Source organism: Strongylocentrotus purpuratus, unplaced genomic scaffold, assembly GCF_000002235.5.
Source record: "Strongylocentrotus purpuratus isolate Spur 01 unplaced genomic scaffold, Spur_5.0 spur5_contig_847, whole genome shotgun sequence".
Classification (NCBI taxonomy): Eukaryota; Metazoa; Echinodermata; class Echinoidea; order Camarodonta; family Strongylocentrotidae; genus Strongylocentrotus; species Strongylocentrotus purpuratus.
The window spans coordinates 1,469,271-1,492,455 of NW_022145554.1; the positions used below are offsets into that span (position 1 = coordinate 1,469,271).

General features: G+C 36.0%; 2 protein-coding genes across 2 annotated transcripts; one reads left to right on the forward strand and one right to left on the reverse strand.

Moving 5' to 3' along the window:
• Positions 1-31: 31 nt before the first annotated feature.
• Positions 32-7,491, forward strand: LOC580484 (golgin subfamily A member 7). The gene is made up of 5 exons (XM_030992883.1): positions 32-136; positions 1,293-1,412; positions 2,278-2,430; positions 2,955-3,056; positions 4,029-7,491. The coding sequence occupies exons 1-5, from the start codon at positions 122-124 to the stop codon at positions 4,059-4,061; spliced, it is 423 nt and encodes a 140-aa protein (XP_030848743.1). The 5' UTR covers positions 32-121; the 3' UTR covers positions 4,062-7,491.
• Positions 7,492-15,418: 7,927 nt separating this feature from the next.
• LOC115927259 (phosphatidylinositide phosphatase SAC2-like) lies at positions 15,419-22,446 on the reverse strand. The gene is made up of 8 exons (XM_030992894.1): positions 22,257-22,446; positions 21,716-21,962; positions 20,502-20,709; positions 19,715-19,789; positions 18,694-18,767; positions 17,814-17,942; positions 17,395-17,482; positions 15,419-17,020 (listed from the first exon to the last, which is right to left on the reverse strand). Exons 1-8 carry the CDS (start codon positions 22,329-22,331, stop codon positions 15,751-15,753), a joined length of 2,166 nt encoding a protein of 721 aa, XP_030848754.1. The 5' UTR covers positions 22,332-22,446; the 3' UTR covers positions 15,419-15,750.
• Between the last annotated feature and the right edge of the window lie 739 nt (positions 22,447-23,185).

The following is a 23,185-nucleotide window of genomic DNA, read 5'->3' on the forward strand; positions in this document are numbered from 1 at the left end:
TTTGGAAGCAGCGAATTTTCGTCTTTTAATTAATTGAATAGCGCCATCTCTTTGACCTCTGCTTTTAGGATTCTGTGTTGACGAATTTTGGCATTGCAAGTGACAAAGTCCGGGATTACTTATGGCAAATTCACAGGCAAGTATAATTTATTAATTATGTAAAATTGGCATACGTTCCTGTCTTTCCTGTGAAGGTACAAAGATCAACTTTATTAGAATATAAACAGGCTTGGGTGTCATTTCTTTAGGGTAAAATAGTTGTTGGACAAGTACCATTCGCCGGTTTATTTCGTTTGGTGCGTAGAAATCTATACCCGCAGTCCATGTACACGTTCAATGCCTGCATCTGTGACTGTGTGATAAGTGAGTGAAGTGCGATTGTGAATAAATGAATCGTGATAGATTGTGTAGTTAGACGGAGAGGAAGAATTGGACAGTTGAATTTTTTATTGCATTGACTGTGGCCTGGCTGGATAACTGTTACGCATTTGCACTTGTTCTGGAATGTTGCAAAAAGAAGGAGAAGTACTCCGAATTCCGAAGAGAAAAAAAAACCAGCAAAATTCCTTTTAATTAATCAGGGTCGCTGGTCCGAGAATGATGATCGTCCGCATAAACGAGGACATCATTGTAAACGTGGACAAATTGCGTCCTAAAAAATAGGGACCGTTCACATTTTTCGTGAACGTTTTTTTCTTCATCGACGCTCGTTGACGATCAGCCATGCACAAGAAGACGAAAGACTTGATGCATGGCTGATCATCAATGAAACGAAGTTAAGCCTTTTGTCCACTCTGTTTGTTGCTACAGCAGGCAGCCAGTGAAAAACAAATTTGTTTAATCAAATTATGGAAATGCAAGCATTACTTTAAACAAACAGAACTTTGTTATTCCTGGCTCATTTCTCCTGATTGAGGTGTCATATGAAAGGGCAGAAATGAACTTTCTAGAAATGTGATTTTCTCTTTGAAATTCAGATACCACCCACCAAGTGACTTTTTGGTACCCTCTCTTCAAATTGTATGTTATCTTTCATGCTCGAAATATGCATCATATGAGTTGCATCAAATGAAAGAGGAGGATCTAAGCTTTACAAATATGTGTCATTCATTAATTATAATTGTGATTAAGTTATGATAAAACATCAATAATTCTCGGTTTAGTTTTTCTGGGAGGCACTGTATAGGGCACATTCATACAGACTCTCAAAAGTTCAATCCGGACCGCCATCTATTCTACCATTATTCACCCTTCTCTCAAACTGTTCTTTTTATTTTCCCCCTTTTATTTAGGGTATAGCAATGGAGAACATCACCAGGCAACTCCAAGGCAAGGTCTTCATCCAGAGAGACTACTCAGAAGGCACAGGAGTCAAGTTCCAAACAAAGCTTCCTCAAGAACTCACAGATCGGGTAAGTACCATGTAAACCTGGGGGGTGTTTCACATAACTTGTCGTCAGTGACAAATGACAGTTTGTGTTATAAGCTACTGAAGTCCTTGCTTCTGATTGGTCATCAGCAGATTTGTCACTGATTTTTGTCATTTGTCATTGAAAACAGGCTGTGTGAAACAGGTCCCTGTTGTATGACATGTAGGCTCTGGCAACGATTACTTCGCGGTCAATATCCCACACTGCAAACTGAAGTCCCAACAGTGGACCGAATGCTATATCTCCTGTATCCTTAACCTTAACCCTAACCTTAACCCTAACCAAAAACTCAATTGCAAGTTGAGAATCTGTACTTCAGATATACGTGTATGTTTGTACTTTCATGGGAATTTGACACCATTCGCGTGACTACACAATAACGAGTGTTGTCAATTACCAGGATTAGCATTCAGATTTATGACCAACTGAACATGGTGACTGACTACAATCTCCCTTTAAATGTAAACCTTGCTTATGAATGACAATTCAAGTAGCAATTAGGAATAAGTGGATTGAAAAGGACCACTTTGAAAAAGTGTCAGGAATTGTTATTCACATATTTGAGACAAAATACTGGATACGTGCTTATGAAAGTTATGTAATCATTAATCATTTATGCACAAGCAGCGCACTCCATGATACACAGGTAGAAGTATGCTTTGAAAAGGGGAAACAAAGGCTATTTATGTAGCACCTCCATCGCTATAGGATTGATTATTTCAAAATGTACAAAGTGGGACCTCTTCATGTTTTGAAGATCTGTGGATATTCGGGGTCATTTGGGACATGTGCTAACCGTGAACTGGTCTAATTACCTATACTTTATTTTCTCCTTCCAACTCTCTAGATTGATCAAGCAAGATTTGAGTTCACGGTCAACAAACTGAATGAGTTTTACGCTGAGGCCGAGAGGTTAGGGGCCAGGACGTACTGTGAAAGCTGCCTAGCATGTTTGACTGCGTATACAGTACTGGTCTGTATGACTACACATTATGACAAGGTACAGTCTGAAATAAATCTTATCAATTTAATAATTTTGAAGCAGAAATTGCAGCATTTAGACAGGAATTGAGCAAGTTTGGGGAATGTTAATTTGTTTTTAAAACAATTTTTCTATTTCTCTTGTTATACAGCATCAAGTGTTCTTTCTTTTTTCTTATGAATACTTAGTTTTAATATTTTGTATGTGTATATGGTAGAATCCCCCCAAAAGAAAAGTTGATTTAAAAAAAAAATTAAAAAATGGATTTTGTACATGTAGGAGCGCTTATTGACATTTTCGTCTATTTGTAGCTTCAGGCCAACATGGTTATACAATAGAATGCATTCAGAGAAGAAACAAAATAGTAAACACCCAGGCTTCCCATGCACTGAATGAAATGTAAAATGTTAGTTTATTTTTTATAACCTAAAAAGTGTTTATTTTAATACAGTTCACATGTTTAAAGCTTAGCATTGCCTACTGCATGTAATTGCTACAATTTATTAACATTCCATTCAATATTTTATTTTTTCCTCTTGCAGTGTGTTAAAAAAGCAGGTCTGTTCATTCAGCAGCAGAACGATGAAATATATGCTCCACGAGGGTTGGTCATCACAGACCCGTTTACGAGGGGTCTCAGAGTTGTATCCTTTAAAGATTATTAAGTATATATATATATATAACATCATCTGCTAAGAGCCAGAAGGATGTTATCTCATATACTTTTGCAAAGAGTTGTGCCCTTCTGGCTCTCAGCATATATGTATAGGCCTCACCAACATATCAAATAACATGTTTAACAATATTTCATCGTGACTGTACCATGGACCAGTGATGGCCTGCAAGGCCTGATGGTAAAGTTGTTGCCAAGCAGTAGATGGCAGGTTCCAATCCCGCTGGTTAAAACAAATTATCCTGACTGGTTTTTAAATTATAGGAACAAGCACACGATCATTATTTACTGGGTAAAGACCAACTATTTCTTTAAAATTGAAATTACTCCCAGGAAGCCTAGCATTCAAATGTTTTTCTGTACTGGTTGTTAACAAATTGTAGTACATGTAGTTTCTTGAAAGAGGAAGTCTACTCGAGTATCATGTTAGCTTTGACAAAACCATAAAATAAGAAAGTTTGAGGAATATGTGATTAAGGATAAGATAGTTATGAAGTTATTATTGATTTAAAAAAAACAAGGAAGAGATTCTCTCTCTCTTAAAGATAGTTGTCAAATCGACTTTTAGAGCTATAGAGCCAGTAAGTAATAGTCTGATTTTCAGACCATTGTACTGAATGGTTGTACGTTTTATGCTGCGCAAAGTTTCAATCAGTTTAATTTTGGCTATTACAAGAAGTGGGTTATTGATGTAGACAAATGCTCATGTACTCTTTACAGCTCATTTTATGTATGTTATTACCAAAGAATAAAAAAAGCCAGTCAGTCGCTCAATAGTGTCTGACAATGAAGTCTAGCAAGTAAAAGGGTTTCCTTGCATAATTTGATGACATATTGACATATTCATAATTCCTGCAAAGTTCTACAGAATTTGATGTTGGCTGCAAAAGGGACATAGTATCTTTAAGAGTTCTTTTTCCTTAACTCATCTAATCCACTTCAGGTTGAGATCACAGTGTATGCGACCGACACATGATCACGGCACAGCCATGATGGTTCATGGTTTAATATCTCTTCCTGTGGGATGATCGTCATACAGGGCACAGAATACCAACATCTCTCGTGTATATAGCTCGACCAAGAAATTTTCATACACCTTTTTTTATGTAAATATAAATATGAATATAAATATAAATATCAGTAATGTTTGATCTCATTTGTGTGATAATGCTTTCAATATTTATTAATGCTTCAAATTTTTAAAACTATAGTCACTATAGTTTAATGGCCAAATCTGAATTTCAGTCAATGTAGGTCATATCGCTTGGTTTCTAGCATAATAATTTGTATTAGTGACATTCATAGTTTTACACCTGTAGAAAATTTGAAGTTAATCAGCCTTTTTGTAAAAAGGGGTGGGGGTGGTGTCATATCTTTTCATGATTACCGGTACTCTCAATATTCTAATATTCGAAAATTTTCAATGTACCTTTTAAACATGCCAGCTTAAATATGATAGAACTTCAAAGAAATTGATTTTTCTGAATTTCAGAAGGGTGCTCAATATAAGCTTTATTGCATGTACTCCCACTTTACAAACAAGTGAATGAAGACACCAATATCTGATAAAAACATACGTTCGCTGATATACCATTAACTTTAAGTGATGACATTTTTCAGATTTAAACTTTCTTGGTATATATCCTGTTACAGTCAGGACTCACTCATGTTCATAATGTTTAGGTATTTTTGCACTCTACAATGTATCGAGTATATCATTGATATCAATGTTGTCCACCATTGTCCTTTGTGTTTGTGTCTTTATCTTGTTTGTTTTGATTGAAATGTCTGTCTTTGTTTTCAGACATTTTACTTCTGTATATCTCAGCTGCTGCTTGTTTGTATGTGTACAAATTCTATTCTAATATATTTCCTTGTAAATTTAAATTAAAACTATGAATATACTGTTTAAGCCTCGGTCACAAATGCCATTACGAACTGCTACGAACGCCGTACCGACGATTTTCAGACAATGGAAATTCGGGAAGACAATGTAAAAACGGAGATTCATACGAAATTATCGTCCGTACGAACCTTTGTGACCATAGCATTACATAATTGTCTCATCATTGGCCATGTACATGTAGAAGTTTGATTAAAAAAAATATTAACATCCATGCATTTGCATACTTACTCTTTTCAATACCTCTACCAAGGCATAATCATAAGGTCAAAACTAAAGCATGTCATGTTCATGTAAATTCCTGGGTAGCCAGCCATTGTCATTAGACTTTTGAAATATGCTCCGTTTTGTTTTTCGCCACTTCAATGAAGCTAATAATAAAAATAATGATGATAATGTATGAGATTTGTAAGATGCCAATTCCACTTGAAAGCAGATGTCCAAGGCACATTAGCGAAAAAAGAAGAAAGAAAAAAATCCCTTTAAAATGATAGACTGCCATAAAATTGTACTGCTCAATGGTCCATAATTTTTGTTTTGCCTTGTTTTGTTTGTTTGTTTGCACGTCTGTTTTGTCATGAGAGAGCTAAATATTAGATATCCACTGAATTGTAGAGTTTTATTGATTATGGTTGGTTACGTTTTAAACTGCTCCTTTTGCTGTATGTTAGGGCAACACTTTGGTACAGGGTTCTGTAAATTTCATCAAAATGACTATGAAATGCTGTATGTATTTCTTATTCAAATTTTGTGACCTTCTTCAGAACTCTGCTGAAACCAAATTCTTATGAAGTCGTGTTTTGTAATGAAGAGTCACCAAGAGAAAATGTAATATGAAATTGACATCATGAATAATGTAATGTTTATAATACATGTATTTGGTAAACACTCAGTATTATTGGTTGGTTTGTTGCTTGACGTGACTACTAAGAAAGCATGTGTATGCTTGTATTAATTAAAGAATTATTGTATTAAAGTAAGCAACCAGGGGACCCACAGCTTCAAGTCCTCTCCAAGGCACTTAGTAATGAGGAATAATGCTTTATCAAATGTCACAATAACATCAAATTGGTTAGAACCTGCGACCCCCAGTTACGAGACCACTGCTTTACTGCTGTCTGTGCATTTTACTCAGATTTCTTTTTTCAGATTGCTGGCTTGTATCGTGTTATATTTTTGTAATTATTTTGTTCGTTCTTTGTATCTTGATGTTTTTGCAATTTGTGACCTTGACCATGAAAAACGTTTGTTTGATATTGATGAAAAGCAATTATAAAATATTGAGGGCCATAACTAAAAACTGTGATATTTTTATTTATTTATTTTTATTTATTTAAAATGGTTTATTTCATTAAAAAACATTCGCGGCCCGAGAGCCGAATTGCAGTTTCTTTTACAAGGTATACATCATTTCTTTTACAAGGTATACATATCTAATACATGCATGCATTTTGCATGCTTATGGTGATTTTTGCTACTTGCTGCATACTCTTCATAATTACATGTATCAATAGATTATTTTCATAATGTAACCAAATTCAATGCATGTTCATCTTTGTGAAGTTTCTCGATACAAATTATTTCATTTATCTGTTACCAATAATTGTATCTCAATATTTAGAATGCAATTTTCATACATTAGTTGTTGCTAGATGAGACAAACATTATGGCTTACCACACCTAACAACATGTGATATATATGCAATTTGCATTCTGACAACTGAGAAACAAATATTCTTAACAGGTGAATGAAATAATTCGTATTTAGGCACTTCACAAAGACGGTTGCAATTAAATTGGGTTACATTATGAAAGTGACCTGTTCATGGAAAGAGCTAGTAAAAGCTAAATACTGACTTTTGAAGAGTAAAAATAAGAATTTCCTTGGAGCTCTATCAATAGGTTAAATAACATTTTGTGAGGCACAAATGTTTTCCTAGACTGCCATTTTTCCATTGTATCATCTATTGAGGGCCAGAAGCATATTAACACTGTATATTGATATAAATTAATGCCCCTTCGGCTCTCGGCAGACTATTTTTACTGACAGTATTTGATGGTCTTTCCATTTTTGTACATAAAAAATTGCTAGAATATCATGTAAGTTCAAATAGATATGGACCCACATGTGTACCACCAGCACCCTCAAACCAGTATGGATACTGGATATGGTCACATTGAGTTTCAGATTTAACTCATGTTAAATTTAAAACGCTTTTAAAATGCTGTCAATGTGGGAGTTATGTTTCATTTTCTTCCTAAGATTTTTTGTGTGATTCCATAGGAGGTGAATAACGATTTTTAATTAATATTTTTTGTTTTGAACAAAAAGTCATGCAAAAAATTGAAAGGTGATGAAATGAAATTATGTGTATTGTGGATCAGATCAAGCCTATTTTGTAAAAGAGATATTATTTGTGTTTATATTGCTATAATCAAGTTCATGCGAATGTATTTATGATATAGTTTTTATGTCAAAAACAATAAAGATATCTAACAACACTGAAATCAAACGTTTTCCTATTCAATATATCATTTCATTTGTGGAATTTTATTTAGAAAAACAATTTAAATCATCATTCTCCAATGAAGGAAGCACACCTTAAGAAAAAACACTGTGATTTTCTGTGTGGATTTCAATTGGATGACAATAATACTAAAATGATACTTTGTATTTCCCCCATAACGCACCCCTAATCATATGGCTACTTGCCTATCAAAATGACCTGTTATAGTAGCTCCGTATGCATGAGTCATCGGCAAGTCGTGTCCTAAAAATAGAGCATTGCAAAGCATTTGATGCCTCTGTGTAATGACTCGTGATGCATACATGTAACATGATATTGATTCTTTGATGGGCTAGTGTGCTAGGATGAAAACCAAATTGTTGAGGTTGTAAATGATACTTTTAAATATCTGTTTCTCTCGCTCTCTCTCTTTCAGTCTCTTTTCATCTGTCTCCCTGTCCTCTCCTCTCCCTTTGTTCTCTCACTCTCTCTCTCTCTCTCTCTCTCTCTCACTCTCTCTCTCTCTCTTTCTCTCTCTCTCTCTCTTCTCCCCTAGCTACAGGGTATATGTATGCCATAACTTTTTTTTTTTCTTTCTTTCGTTCTTTATGTAAAAATGATAAAGATATAGGAGAACCCTTATCCTTTCGTGACACTGATAAAAAAGTGAAGGCAAAGTAAAAATGTAAAATTAATCGGGTAGAACCCCCCACCCCTTGCTCTATCTGTCTATTAAAATAAGATGCAATTGGTTTTTTTTTTTTACAGCCCCTATTAGGGATTTGCTCTCAAAAAAATGATTGCAGAATTTATCTGAAGCAGCAAGATGATTTATGAAAGTATGTCCAAAATTACCGATCAAAAGACTCTCATTTCATACACAACAATTGAGGTGTATAAAACACTGCCAGTTGCAAAATTCAAATTTTGAAGAAAAAAAAAATTAGTCATTTTGCTAATAATTAATATTTTGCCCCATACTTTTAGGAAAGTTTTCAATTTATAACTTTTTACAACATTTCAGCCCTTTTACAAGTTTTGACCCCATGCAAATCCCTGCAATGTCCTTTCAAATGAATCATTTCATTTTATATCCACAAAAATTGCATGCTACAAAAATATGGCAAATTTTGATAGAAAAAAAAAAATTGAATTTCAACCTCAACGTGTTGGCAATTAAGTATTTTAAAGCAAATTTTTCTTTTTTGAATTCCTAGAATCATACGCAATATCAAATGGATGGAATGTGTGCAGAAAGTTTTGCTCTTTCTACACATGCATCTGGCATATTGTTTTAGGGCCCTGAATTAAAAGTTATTTAGCCAAACAACAAACTGTGAAATGACGGTCGCAAAAGGGTTAACACCACATTTTCTGCTTCCCCCAAATAATATTTGTCACTGGAATATATAAGAAATCTGCATATAAAGACCACCTGCCTAAAGAGATCTCTTTTCATGTCTCCCTTGAGTGGTCTTTATAGACAGGTTTCACTGTATCATAGTTGATTCAGCACTAAAACAGTACGACAATACACCTGACGGTGGCCTGTACTGCAACTGAAGAAGAAGAATATGGTCTTACCTCGGTGTACCTTTGATAGCCTAGATAACATAGATAAATAAGAAGAAGCACTGTACTCCTTTTGAATTTCACTTGATCAATGATTTAATGTTCTTCCATAAATAATCAACTTCAATTTGTATCTACATTGGGGTCATGATAAATGTTCAAATTCACAACATTATTACGCACAAGAATAACATGACACATCACATACAGGTGAATGTACTACTGTAGTTCAAGAATCATCTTTGGAAACATGTATAAATCTAATCACATTCCACTGTCCTGGTAATTCATGATTTGCATTCTAAAATTTACTGACATTTCTCTTGCATGGTTTGAAACGATGACGACAAGCTTGCGATTTCAGGGCCCCTTGCAGAAATTTTTTTTTACCATTGATGGTAACTTTACCGCCAATATTAGCTACCATGGCAACATTACTCAACAGCTAATCAAATCAAAGTTTCCATGGAAGTTACCATCAATGGCAAGTTTGATGCCACAGGGCCCTGGAGATGGCAAGTTTTTGTCAATGCTACCTAAGCCTAAATTAACCCACATGTCTATTGAATGATATATGTGACAAAATTGGATGATTGTTTTACTAGACTGCTATTAAAGAAAGCATATGCCATAATGCCAGGTATATGCTTGTAAGTAAGCAGCCAGGGGACCAACGGCTTTAAGTCCTCTCCGAGAGACTTGGTAATGAGGATTAATGCCTCAATCAAAGGGCACAAGCTCATTGACTCGGTTTTGAGCCCGGAGCCTCCTAGTTAGGAGACTACTGCTCTACCAATTAGCCATCGTGCCTATTCTTTGGAATTTATCAAACCCCAATCCTAACCCCAACTTTAATGCATAAAATGTTGAACACAATAATTTGATTTAAAAGTATCTCTTTAAATTTCAATATCAACCATAGGATGAATTAGATTAAGTTAATATTTCTATTTTTTTTTAAATGTACATGTATAAACACATTTGGCTTCACTTTGAGTGCTTACATCAACTCCATGTATTGTGTTTGAGCATATACAACAAAAATTCATACATACAGTGAGTTCAAAGATATTTCACAACAAATTTGACTCCTGAAAATATAGGTTTAGTGATACCGCAAGTTTATAATGACCATGAAAGTGACATCCTAGATAAATGTTATTATTTATATGTATAATAAATAAATAAAGAGCTACAATGGGTCACACACGTTTCTTCTTAAATATATATACCAATTTTTAAGGAGAGCAACATCTTTTTTAAATATACATGTATTTATTAAATCTTAAGGAGAACAACATTTACAGTGTAAGATATTAAAAACTATGTATACTAATTAAGTAGTTAATTAAAACAGTAACAGCATATGCTTTAACAAAAATGACAAGTGAAGGACGTAAATGATCGATGACAAGCACAATCATAATAATCATTTTTGGTGTGGCTGTTTTAACAAATTTCAAATCACCTACGAAACAGATAAATAAAAAGTTTAACATGTATTTGAAGGAATTGCAACTTCTAATTAAAATATGTGTTTCTATATAACCTTCTTAACTTGATGTACAAAACATTTAACAAATATCAACCTAAAAGTTCTTAAAATGTTATATTCTTTATTTTAAGCTGATTAAAATGGACTGAATTATTAAATGTTGTAAGATGAACTCATGAAGAGGTATTGGAAATTCAAATACTGCGAAGTTCAACATGTTTGTTTATTTTTTTTTATTATCATAGTTTCTTTTTCTGCTCAGCAGAAACGAATTGGCAGCATTGAGAGGCATTCCTACAACTACATGTTTGCAACTGGCAAGACTAAAATGACAAGATAAAATCACAAACTTTTTCTTGTTTATTCACTAAATGCTTGAAATAACAAGACTTAGATAAACGGCACACAAGAGCATTTTTGTATACGTCTCTACCATACTCAGTACTGAATCAGCTTTCTGTATTTCACTTGGCTCTGGGTGACTTGAATACTTGAGTTTACTGTTAATACATTTCATCTGAATTTCTGCCTTATACATGTACTTGTACTTGTGCGAACAATCATAAAAGCAGTAGTTGTGCATAAATATATAATGTACAATTAACAACTAAATTATTCATACCCTTACCAAGTTTTTGTAATTGTTTAAGTATATGAAAATTGTATTTGTCCTGGGGGGTGTTTCATAAAGATGTTCGTAAGTTACGCACGACTTTACGCACGACTGGAACATGTTCTTGGGTGCTAATCAGATTCTCAATCATTTACATGTAGCACAAGAACATATCACCAGTCGTGCGTAAAGTCATGCGTAACTTACGAACAGCTTTATGAAACACCCCCCAGATTATGCTTCTGGAGAATTCAAGCTGACATCTAAAAGGTCCTAATTTAACCTTTCTAGCTTTCATTCTTGAGTTTAATACAAAAAACACCAGCAAACATCAAATTTACAAGGGGTATGAATAATTTAGTTGTTGACTTTAAATATAAATACATTCTTTAAAAAGATGGTTAAAATATTTCTTATGAATGATGTATAAAGTGCCATTCAAAATGATCCTGGGCAGCGTTTTAACTAACCGTCAAAAGTACAAACTGGTACAACAGTATAATAGTTTCCTCCCGAACAATGTAAGGGTACAGCCAACTCACAAAAAGAAATAATACGAAAATACTAACAAAAGAATGAAATAGCATATCTTCTGTCTAGATTAGCAACACGCCAAAAGTTTTCTGCAAATTTACCTGACAGAAATTAAGCAATGTCAAAATTTTGGCAATAGTCATGAAAGTCTAAGAGAATTTTGAGCTTTTTTTTTTTTAATAGCTGACATCTTTTGGGGGGACTTTCACATTTCATATATTTTCAAATATATTGCCTAGTCTATAGTATGTGATCACAACAGTGGTGTTTCCATGTGTTAGTATAAAGGGGAGGCCCTTCTGGGCAGTCAAACAACAAGGATATGCCAGCTTAAATCTATATATATGGTGGATAGGCTACTCATACATGATTGATAATTCAAAGTAACCTTTACTTTTTAACTGTATTTAGTTTACCGTAAAATTTTCTTCATTATTCATTTCCAGTCATTCAAATAACTGTTACGACTAATATACCGTATTGGTAATTGATGCCTTCATGTCTAGATTAAATATGCTTACGATAACCAGAAGATTCCACAGATTACCTAAAACTTTCTAAAAATCACTTTTTAACATCTCTATAAATCTTCCACATCCTTCATATACATTTTAACATGATACAAGTACAACATGTACACCAAATGTGAACTGCCACTCTATAAAAGACATTAAATGCATAATATTATGTTTCACTATGTACATGTATAGGATGTACAATTGTGTATTAATTTTTCTCCAAAATATATATCCTCTTGAACATAAACACATTAAAAAAATTGTATATTTAAAATCTGTAATTGGAGTCAAATCTTTGAAAGAGCATTATAATACATTCATTCTATTCTAGATTAAGTAATCTTTCTATACATAAAACAAGAAACAAATTCCACATATACAGTTAAGCTGATTTCTTTTTGCATAAAAATGGGGATTAATAGCAACAATTTTGATTTCCTACAATGTAGGTTTCCATAAAACTAGGTAGACCAATCATTCAACATCTAAAACTGACCCTACACTGATTGGTAAACAGTTCACTACATTTTAGAGATACAAAATATTACTTTTAGAGTTTTAGAAAATGTACATGAGAACATTATCCCCAAAATGGACATAACCTGCATAGGTTTCCTTTAAAAAAAACAAAAAACATTAATTTCTCTAATTAAATATTCAGCGGTAGTAATCATACATGTATGGTGTCAAATGAAGCTAACACTAATTGAAACATGATATACCATTTGTAATGAACATGAAGGGTGCTTACTAATACACATTAACACAGAGTTAAATTCCTTCTTGCTCTGAACAGACGATTCATTGAAATAGAGAGAGAGAGAGAGACTTGGCTTGACAAATGTTAAATTCCAACAACTCATTTACCAACTGTCACAATTATGCTAATAAAATGGATAAAACAACAAAGGCAACAAATCATTATTGCTTCAATGGCAAGAGTTATATTGTTACTGGTTGTAGAGAGTCAAAAACTCATTCACAAAGACAGAGTTGCAAGATTTAAAAAAAAAGTCTGATCTAAAAACAACTTTGCTATAAACATGTATACTGGATGATAAAATGATTAAAGAAACCACTTTTCAGATCAACTGGAAGGAATTTATGAAATAGAATTGAGAAATGTAGCCAAATAGCGATTTGTCCAATTACAAAAATTACAGTCAAGGCCCCTCGGCCCAGCGGTGGCAAGAAGAGGAACAGGAAAAGGAAGAAGATTCTACGATTCCAACGATTCCAACAGCCTATCATTCTTAAAATATCTGCTTACAGCACACCTTTATAGCATTACTCCTCACCAAATATCTGAAAAGCCATTATATCTTCCACTTTTTGTGCTACAGTTAGAACATATTCCAAAGTTATTACAAACAAATGTGCAGCAATTGAATGCATACATGTATCAGTCAGTGAGATGATTGGTAATTATAGATGTGCATCAATTGAATGCATACCAGTCAGTGAAATGATTGGTGATTATAGATGTGCATCAATTGAATGCATACCAGTCAGTGAAATGATTGGTGATTACAGATGTGCCTCAATTGAATGCATCCAGTCAGTGAAATGATTGGTGATTACAGATGTGCATCAATTGAATGCATCCAGTCAGTGAGATGATTGGTGATTACAGATGTGCATCAACCAAATATGAATACAACACTGTATTTACATGCACACCTGGGTACAGGCCTGTAATGTCACCATCCAAAAGACGCGACAGAAGGACATTTTGTAGGTAAATCAGTAAGTCCCCTTTTGGACCCCCTTATCTTCACCTGGTTTTTCATTCAAGCCTCATATAGACTGTTATTCATCTGGTGTGTTCTTCCCACAAGCAGCGGTTAACTCATTCGATCTGACCCGATATTCAATTACACTCATCTGTGTTACACAAAACTGTACAGTGATATTCAAAGGATTAAGCAAATGATGCCTTTGGATAATTTAATAATGCTTAGAACCCTAACAAAAGTGACATTAAATGGTCTTCCCAGCATCATACAACTCCACATACCGATACAATGAAAAACCAGGAAAATTTTGCAAATTTTGAAATGTTTGTTAATTATGCGAGTGGTTCAAATTGACAAATTCACAAAAGTTTTGTGCCATAACCTTAATGATTCAAAACGGACATCAACACTGAATTCATTGAAGTCACAAACGTTTCTCATCTTAACCTTGCTCTCTTTTACAAATCACAAAAGTTTCAGTCTTACAGTACAGATTGCTAGCATGTGTAAACTGCATGAAATTTTCATTACTTCAGCTGATCTGACAAATGTTTAACGAAGATGAATATCAAAAAGATATCAACAGATTTTAATATCTTCAAATTTTCAATTTGTTTTAATATGGATTACATGACTGTGTACATTACTTTCCAGCCAATAGCCATTGAATACCATTTTCCCCCTATCATATGTACCACTTAACAATACTGAAGATTAAAGGTGACTTCAATACCCAAGTTATATTTACAGTGTATTTCATAGAGAGTTAAGTACATATTTCCCAGTCAAGAGATACGTAACCCTATAAATATTCTAAAGACTACTAGCATATTATATAGTCAAACCTGCTTTAGTGACCACATGTCTTGTGCTTTCTTTTGGCAGAGATTTTCATTGAAACCTGTATATAAAGACTACCTGCAGCCTGCCTGTGGAGACTACATCACCTCGGAGCATTCTTTCATATTGACACATTATATAACGTGTGAGTCAAAAAAAAGTTTACACCTAGAAAATTGCTAATTATTTTTAAGATCATTTATGAACAGTAAATATTATACATCTTATGAAAGAGTGTTTTATCCCAAATCATTTGGTATCATTTTTGTGTGGTATGTGTTCACACTTGGATGAACAGGAGGCATTGTTTGCGAGAGTGCAAAAATCGACTTGCGCCAAAGTTGCTCATGTGATGTTTGAATAAAACAATTCGGATTGGAGAATTAAATCGGTTTTTGCAGATCCAAATAACATCCCTAACAAAATTAATCATGCCACACATATCAAATATAGAATATCAAATATCAAAGAACATTTGTGCACATGTGTGTGTGGGTGTGTGACTTTGCTTCTGCAAAAAGCATATGCAATGCATTTCATTTGGTACATTCAATTCATTCTCTCACTCCGCTAATCCAAACATGCTGTAGGCATCACTTTGGCGCAAGTCGATTTTTGCAATCTCGCAAACAATGTCCCCTGTTCATCCAAGCGTGAAAATATACCACACAAAAATGATACCAAACGATTTTGGGTAAAACACTCTTCCATAAGATGTATAATAATTTACTGTTCATAGATGAGTTTTAAAATAATTAGCAATTTTCTAGGTGTAATTTTTTTTTTGACTCACATGGTATATGCCTTCCAAAGAATTACAAGTTTCATGTACAACTAGTCTGCTGAGAGCAACAAGGGCATTCACCCCCATGTAAGTTAAATAATGTGAATTAATGCCTTTCTAGCTCTGAGGAGATGAATTATTTGTCCCTAACCCTGGTTCATAATCAAAGCTGTATAAATCTTGTCTTGCATTCCCTTCTCATCTTCATCTCCATCTGCATCTGTTCTTTCTGCTGCTCCGCCCGAAGGTTTCCGGACCGGTTAAAGTTCATCGAGCCCAAGGTACGGAACCTGAGAGCAATCTTACTGATGGTCGCTTGAGCGCCTTCCCTTCCAATACTGTCAGTCTCTGTCTTCTCGGTCGACGTAGTGCTCATGAAGCAATCCTGAAGCGAATTTTCGCTGTGAGCACGGTACTTCATTCGGAGGTTTTCAGCGAGGAGGTGATCATGGACGAAGTTTTCCGGAAGAGGGTTGACGGTCAAGTCCAAGGGACCGAAGTTATCATCGAGGGATGGTAATCGCACCACTGGATTAGAGAGCCGCTTCTGTGGAGATTGAGGGAGTGTCTCGTCCTTGTTTGTTAGATTTGAATCTCTTGTTATATTGGCATTCAATTCTTCAACCTGGCCATTAGAGTCTGCAAAGACTTTACTAGAAGCATCAGGTCCATCTGCAGCGTCCACTGGGGCTTGTGTTCTTACCCGTCCTAAGGTGCTGTACTTCCTACTCTGATCTTCACCATCTGACAACAATCTTCCTCTCCTCACCCTCTCTTCGTTGGCATTGGCAATCATGTTAGCATTATCAGCAGCATCACGGTGGTAGTTCTTTCGAGGCGTTATTCTTCGTAGGTTCAGACTTCTCATGTTTCGTTCCTGATCAACAGCCAGTACGCCGCATGTCGTCAGGATGATCTCTCCATCGTGAGAAACCACGCTGTTGTTATGAGGATCATCTTCTGGGTCCACATCAGCATTTCCTCCCAGGATTTCCAGACAGGCTCCCAAGCTCAGTCCGTCAAACGACGTGTCATCGCTAGACGATGAATCAAGCAGGATCTCATCGTCACTGTCATCGATGCCATCTAGTTCATCCTGGCTCTCCTCATCCTCAGCTAAAGCACGGTTCTCCATCCCGATGCTTTCCGTCTGCGGATTGGACTGCCTCTTCCGTAAGCGTACCTTCTTCAGCGGGTTCAGATTGGAGACCTTGTCGCCCATGGACTGGAAGTATCTGCTCATGACCTGTGCTCTGATTGGCTTGATAAGCTGACGGCTGCTGGGCTGATCAGAAGGGCTCTGCTCACCACCCTGGTTGCCACCTTTGCGCTTGGCAAGGACCGATTCTGGAACAAACTTGTCCTGTAACCACATGGTGAAACGTTTCTGGGACGTGAGACGGATTACCTCTTGGGAGACCCTGCTCTTTTTCCTGGTGAACACAGACAAGTAGAAACAGGTATGATTAGAATGCACACAGTCTGAAAAATGACAAACTGACAAGAGATTGCAGACGCCCATAACACCACAACCAATAACAACTTCATTTCTAAAACTTTTATACTTCAGATTGTAAGCAAGATTGACAAGTCATACAAAAGACCAAGTGCAGGCTTTACTCAAGGATTCGTCATCTACATGTAGAACTGTTGATTCTCCATTCAATTTTTTTGAACGTCTGCATTGACCAAGAGAAAATTTTAGATGGCAATGGGAAACGGCACTAAACCTATTGCTAGCAGGTCTTAAGGGGAGTGGGATTCTTAATTTTATGACGGCAATGGAAAAATGGAAATGAATACTCACTTTTCCATCTTGTCCTCAACAACCTTCAGTCCCAGATTATTAGCTGCTCTGGCCTTTGCAAGGGCTTCTACAAGAGCATGAAGGATATCTGAAATTAAAAGTGATATAGAAAAAAAGGAATTTAGAAAATTAAATCAAAGATTGGAATAAACAACAAATAAAAAAAAAGTGCACAAAAACTTGACTGCAGTGTACATAAGTTCCAAGTAAGGAAGCAAGACATACGATTAAGTGAGATATACTGTCTCAAAAACAGAAGAGTAGGCAAAAGAGAAATGCTGTGTAGACATTACATAAGAGAAGAAAACATAGATAGTCTATCCAAAAAACAAATATGAAATTGTGTTGGATTATACACATATGAGGGATATATGTTTTCTAATTCAGAACCCTTGTTATTTGTTTGCTGCGGTACTAACCTTCAGCTGCTTCCTTTGACTGACTAGGCAGTGCTTTCAGAGTGCTGAAGTAACCATCCTGACCCTGAACAGAATGATAGATGCGCACGCAGCGCTGTTTGGCATGGGAGAAGAACGTCGTTGCTGATCCTGACAAAGAGCAATCATAGAATCATTGTTAGGAGAAATTAAACTGAAGGTAATCAAATCAACATGGTCAAACCTGTCTATACAGACCACCTAAGGGAGACAGGAAAAGTGGTCTTTGTGTTCAGGTTCCTTTTATAGTACATGTTTCAATGAGAAACCATTTTCAAAGGAAAAAAATGTGGACTTTGTAGAGAGGTGGTCTTTCTATACAGGTGGTCACTATAAAAGCAGGTTTGACTGTACATGCAGCTCTAATGCTGTAAACAAAGCACTATTAACAAAAACAAAAACTAATGCAAGAATTTCAATAAATTGTTTAGTCAATATTTCTCAGCTCAGCTGTTTTCATTATAATCAGATGTTGGATCACAATGTTGGATAAAATAAAAATCTGAATAATTCCTGAGGGAGTTTCCAAGGACAACAATGTATTTCAATATCAATATATCTTTGTTTTGCAAAAGTGACACGTGCTAGCCTTTGGTATCTTCAAGACTGTGGGTGTACATGTATTTTTGCATGAATATCTTCTATATCCCACTTTTTATGAACAAAGGATTTTAAAAAAATCTAGGGGCTGGTTCTCCAAACCGTCATAAGTGTAACTTCTTAGACATCCCATTGAAACCTGTGTTATGAAATTAACACGCGTTTCTACGGGATGTCCACAAACTATAACTTATGACGGTTACAAGAAACTGGCTCCAGATGGATGTCAAAGAAAACGAGAATCAGAGAAGTACTTATTTACCTATGCCCACAGCAGTCATTGCATCTATTGGTATCCTTTCATACTGGGTGATCTTCTCTGCCTCATCATCATAGCTGAAAAAAAGATAAAGATAGTTGGTAACTAATGGAAAGTACAGTAAAAACTGTGTATAAAGACCATCCAAGGGAGTCAAGAAGAGTGGTGGCCTTCAAAGACAGGTGGTCCTCATGTACAGGATACTCAAAGGGCAATCCAACCCTTGTAATTAATTCATTTGTATGAATGCAGAAAAATAAAGCATAATGACAAAAGTTTGAAATATACAGTGAATAGTTTAAAAAAAAAAAGGAAAACAAAGTTGAAAAATAAGTAGTTATCTTGACTTTTCAATCATGAGGTTGTACCTGTAGGTGCAGCTCCCAGCTCAATGCCATTGCCCGAGGACAAGCCACTTCATCTACAATTGCTTTTCAAATTATATCCCTTAAATTGGGTGGGGAAGGTGCCTTGAGTGTTATAGAAGGTGTTTTGCAATAATAAAGCAGTGTTGCAATAGCTTTTAACAGTAACAAAAGCCAAAAAAAAAATTACATTTGATGACAATTTTAGGATTACTTTCTCCCGGTCCTCTGCTTGTGTCGAACCCTGATCACATGCTTCTACAACTCTCTAGTTCTCTGAAATCTAAAGTAAATCCTAAATTACCAATGATAATAAAAATAGCTACATTTATAATACGCACAAACCCATCCAAGGGGATGCTCAAGGCACCTACAAAGGACTATTATCACCCTGGTTTAGCCCAGCTGCCCTAAGGCACTAACAGTGTTGTAAATAGATATAATTCACATGATAAAACTAGATGATACATGTAAAGTCAAACCTGTCTATAAAGGCCACTCAAGTAAAAACAGAAAAAGTGACCACTGTAGACAGATGGTCTTTCTAGACAGGTTCTACAACACACATTTCTCTCTAAAGGGAGACAAAATACTTGGCCACTATAGACAGGTGGCCTTTATAAAGAGGTAGCCACTAAGACAGGTTAGAATGTACCTACCTTGCAATGTAGTAAGCCTTCTCTGATATGATCAGAATGATGTCCCTGTCATCCTCACCACTGTCATCAAGATCCCTGTATTTAAAGGAAAAGTATTAATATTCTAAGAGCATAAAATGGAATTTTGAAAAAAATTATAGTTGATACTTTGATGGCTTTAACAATACCGACAGTAGTATAGGTCTTCTACATAACCCAAGAAATAGTCGATGAGAATTGAAATTATAAAACTTTGAACATAGAAAAATTTATTTGGATGACGCTTGTAACTTGCTTGAATTGTAAATGATCGAAGCTTTAATAACAGGAATTCAGAGCCAAGCATTCCAAGTTCATCTTAACTTCTTTCTTTATTAGGATTGTATGAAGTTTTAATTTCATTATAGAAAATCTTATTTTTAGTAAGGCTCAGTAGGATGTCAGTTCTATACAAACAAATATAAATGCTGAATAATAGTCAATGAGAGCCCAACATCTAAGATTCATCTTTCCTTCATTCTTTAAGAGGTTGTGCTACAGATTCATACATGAAAGTGATGAGAAACGGGGAGGATATCTGACACCAGTGGAAAGCATTGAGGCCACGCTCTGCTACCAGGCAAAACCTACCTTTGTTCTCTAATTAATGGTGTTTTCGCATCGGCGCGACGTCGTTATTGTTGAAACAGTGAGCAATTGCTTGCTGATGGCAAGCTATGGCTTTGAGCATAAGCAAAAGGTTATTAATGCGGATTCAAACAAATGCTACTATTAATGCATTCGGCACAATGTATTAATTTTCACCTACCCTGAGTCACAATCAATAAGCACCCAGCCTCCTAGATTCATCTTGGCTTCATTCTTTGGTAGTAGTAACCTGGAGCATTGTTGAATCCTCTGTTTGATATCTTCCTCATCCACACCATCCCACACATCTTTACCCATCTCAGCGGATGCCTTCTGCTCATCAATCAATGTGAGATCCTCTTGGATCTCCTGGTTCCCCAACATCAAATCTGTGGGCAACAAAGCAAAATTATTCTTATAAATCAAGACTGAAAACTCATTTGATCATGTAGTATATATATCACAGCATTTACGAGCTCTTGCAGCGCAGTTGAATATACCACATAGTTATTGCGCTTTACAAATAAATATATTATTATTATTTATTATCATTATACCGAAGAGAAACAGAAAAAGTGGCCATTGTAGACAGGTGGCCTCTCTAGACAGGTTCTACAACACACATTTCTTTGAGAAAAACAAAATACATAACCACTATACACAGGTGGCCTTTTAGAGAGGTGGCCCTTGACCCTTTGCTTATGGAAACCTGGTGGTCTCTGTGTTAAGCCTATGGGACCTATAAAATTCAGTAGTCAACGGTTTAAGACAGGTTTGATCGTACTCAATAATGCAGCAAAATCAACTGTACTTTCAACAGATTTGCTTAATCTCTGCCTAGAGGTTTCATGACTTTTCAATTTCATCCTAAAGTCTTGCCCATCCTAATTCAGATTGAGTAATGATGTTAACACGTGTATGTAATCATATTTTGGACATTTGGTTTGAATTCTCCCCCAAGAATTGAGAATTCATTCCTTCCTATTGAGCACTAGCTCACTGTCTTGGTTTCAAGATCAAGACCTCCCAGCTTTAAGACAAGTGCTCCATTTTACTAAACAACTAAATCTTCTGGTTGATATTACTGCAAGTTCAACACATTACATTCATTCACTATCCAGTTACAAACAGAAATGGCAAATAATTCAATTCAATTTAGCTTATTCATTTCCATAAGAATCACATTAAACAAACACATATATTTGAAAATAGTACTGTAAATAACATAAAAATCTTTCACTAGACTATACATAAGTACATTCAAATATTAAACTATAATGGAAAAAGAGAAGTTATAAAAACCCAAATAAATGAGTTCGTTGAGATATCTCATGAGCTTGTCAAGATATTAAAAAATAAAATAAATATTGAAATATGAAGACAGATGGAACTGACCTATTGCCACTTGTCTGAAGGCATCCTTTAGCTGGTTCTGCACGTATCTGCTCGCTGAGTTGTACCCATCTTTCATGAGCCCTGTTAACTTCCTCTCTCCTGTCCTGGTGTAGTCTCCCTTGAGAGCGGCGGTCCCAGCATACTGCCGGCTGACGATGTCCCCGTTGTTGGCCCACATGTCCTGGTAGATTGTCTTGATGCTGGGGACGAGTCTTTGCTCAGGAAGCAGCAGTCCCAGCTTGCGTAGCTGTTGAGGTAACATCAGTATTGTTATGAACGGTGGTACTATAAATGCGACAGTACACTATGTGACTTTAAAGCCCCTCTGCACTAGTTTGGCCAGTAGGGATTAAACATTCATGCATGGTCACCGACAGGTGATCAAATAAGCTCTCAATTAAATAAAGAAAAAGGGAATGGGGACCAATGGTCACCGATTAGGCATTGTTTGTTACCTGTGTTCTGAGCACCACCCTGGCTAGAGCCGTCTGAACCACATTGGTCCCGTCAAGACAGTCCATGCCTCTCTACAAGTACCAACCTGTGTTCTGAGCACCACCCTGGCTAGAGGCGTCTGAACCACATTGGTCCTGTCCAGACAGTCCATGCAGTTCATCCTGAACACACCTCTCTGCAAGTACCTACCTGTGTTCTGAGCACCACCCTGGCTAGAGCCGTCTGAACCACATTGGTCCTGTCCAGACAGTCCATGCAGTTCACCCTCAACACACCTCTCTACAAGTACCTACCTGTGTTCTGAGCACCACCCTGGCTAGAGCTGTCTGAACCACATTGGTCCTGTCCAAACAATCCATGCAGTTCACCCTGAACACACCTCTCTACAAGTACCTACCTGTGTTCTGAGCACCACCCTGGCTAGAGCTGTCTGAACCACATTGGTCCTGTCCAATTAGTCCATGGAGTTCACCCTGAACACACCTCTCTACAAGTACCTACCTGTGTTCTGAGCACCACCCTGGCTAGAGCTGTCTGAACCACATTGGTCCTGTCCAAACAGTCCATGCAGTTCACCCTGAACACACCTCTCTGCTCCAGGATCACTCCCTCAGCGTCGGCCCTGGGTGGGGGACAAACACATTTCATGATCAAGAACATATTTTGGGCATATTATGCAAACCAGCGAAATTGGACATAGAATCAACCTTTCTACATCTACTTCAAACAACACTCATAACATTTTTTCCTTTCATTTTTGATATTGCAATAATCTGTTGAAATATTTATTAAACTGTAACTGGTTATCAACCAAAGTATCTTTAAGGTACATTTAGTTTAAAGACACCTCCTCAAATCAGGTTTCTGGAAGACTACACATGTATCTATTGTCTCATCACACATTATCCTTAAAAAATGTATGTCTCGTCTCATACATTTTTGGAAGATCTGAAGAATTAATTTGCTTAATCAACCTCTCCAGTAAATAATTCAATTTTCTCATTGCTTTTAATG

Coding starts and splice junctions, on each gene's coding strand:
- LOC580484 (XM_030992883.1), top strand. Junction 1,413..2,277: donor CTCAAGAACTCACAGATCGG/GTAAGTACCATG, acceptor CCAACTCTCTAG/ATTGATCAAGCAAGATTTGA. Junction 3,057..4,028: donor TTACGAGGGGTCTCAGAGTT/GTATCCTTTAAA, acceptor AATCCACTTCAG/GTTGAGATCACAGTGTATGC.
- LOC115927259 (XM_030992894.1), bottom strand. CDS start 22,331: ATGAACTGCATGGACTGTCTGGACAGGACCAATGTGGTTCAGACGCCT. Junction 19,790..20,501: donor CTTATTGATTGTGACTCAGG/GTAGGTGAAAAT, acceptor CTTTAAATACAG/GGATCTTGATGACAGTGGTG. Junction 17,943..18,693: donor AATGACTGCTGTGGGCATAG/GTAAATAAGTAC, acceptor GCTCTTTGTCAG/GATCAGCAACGACGTTCTTC.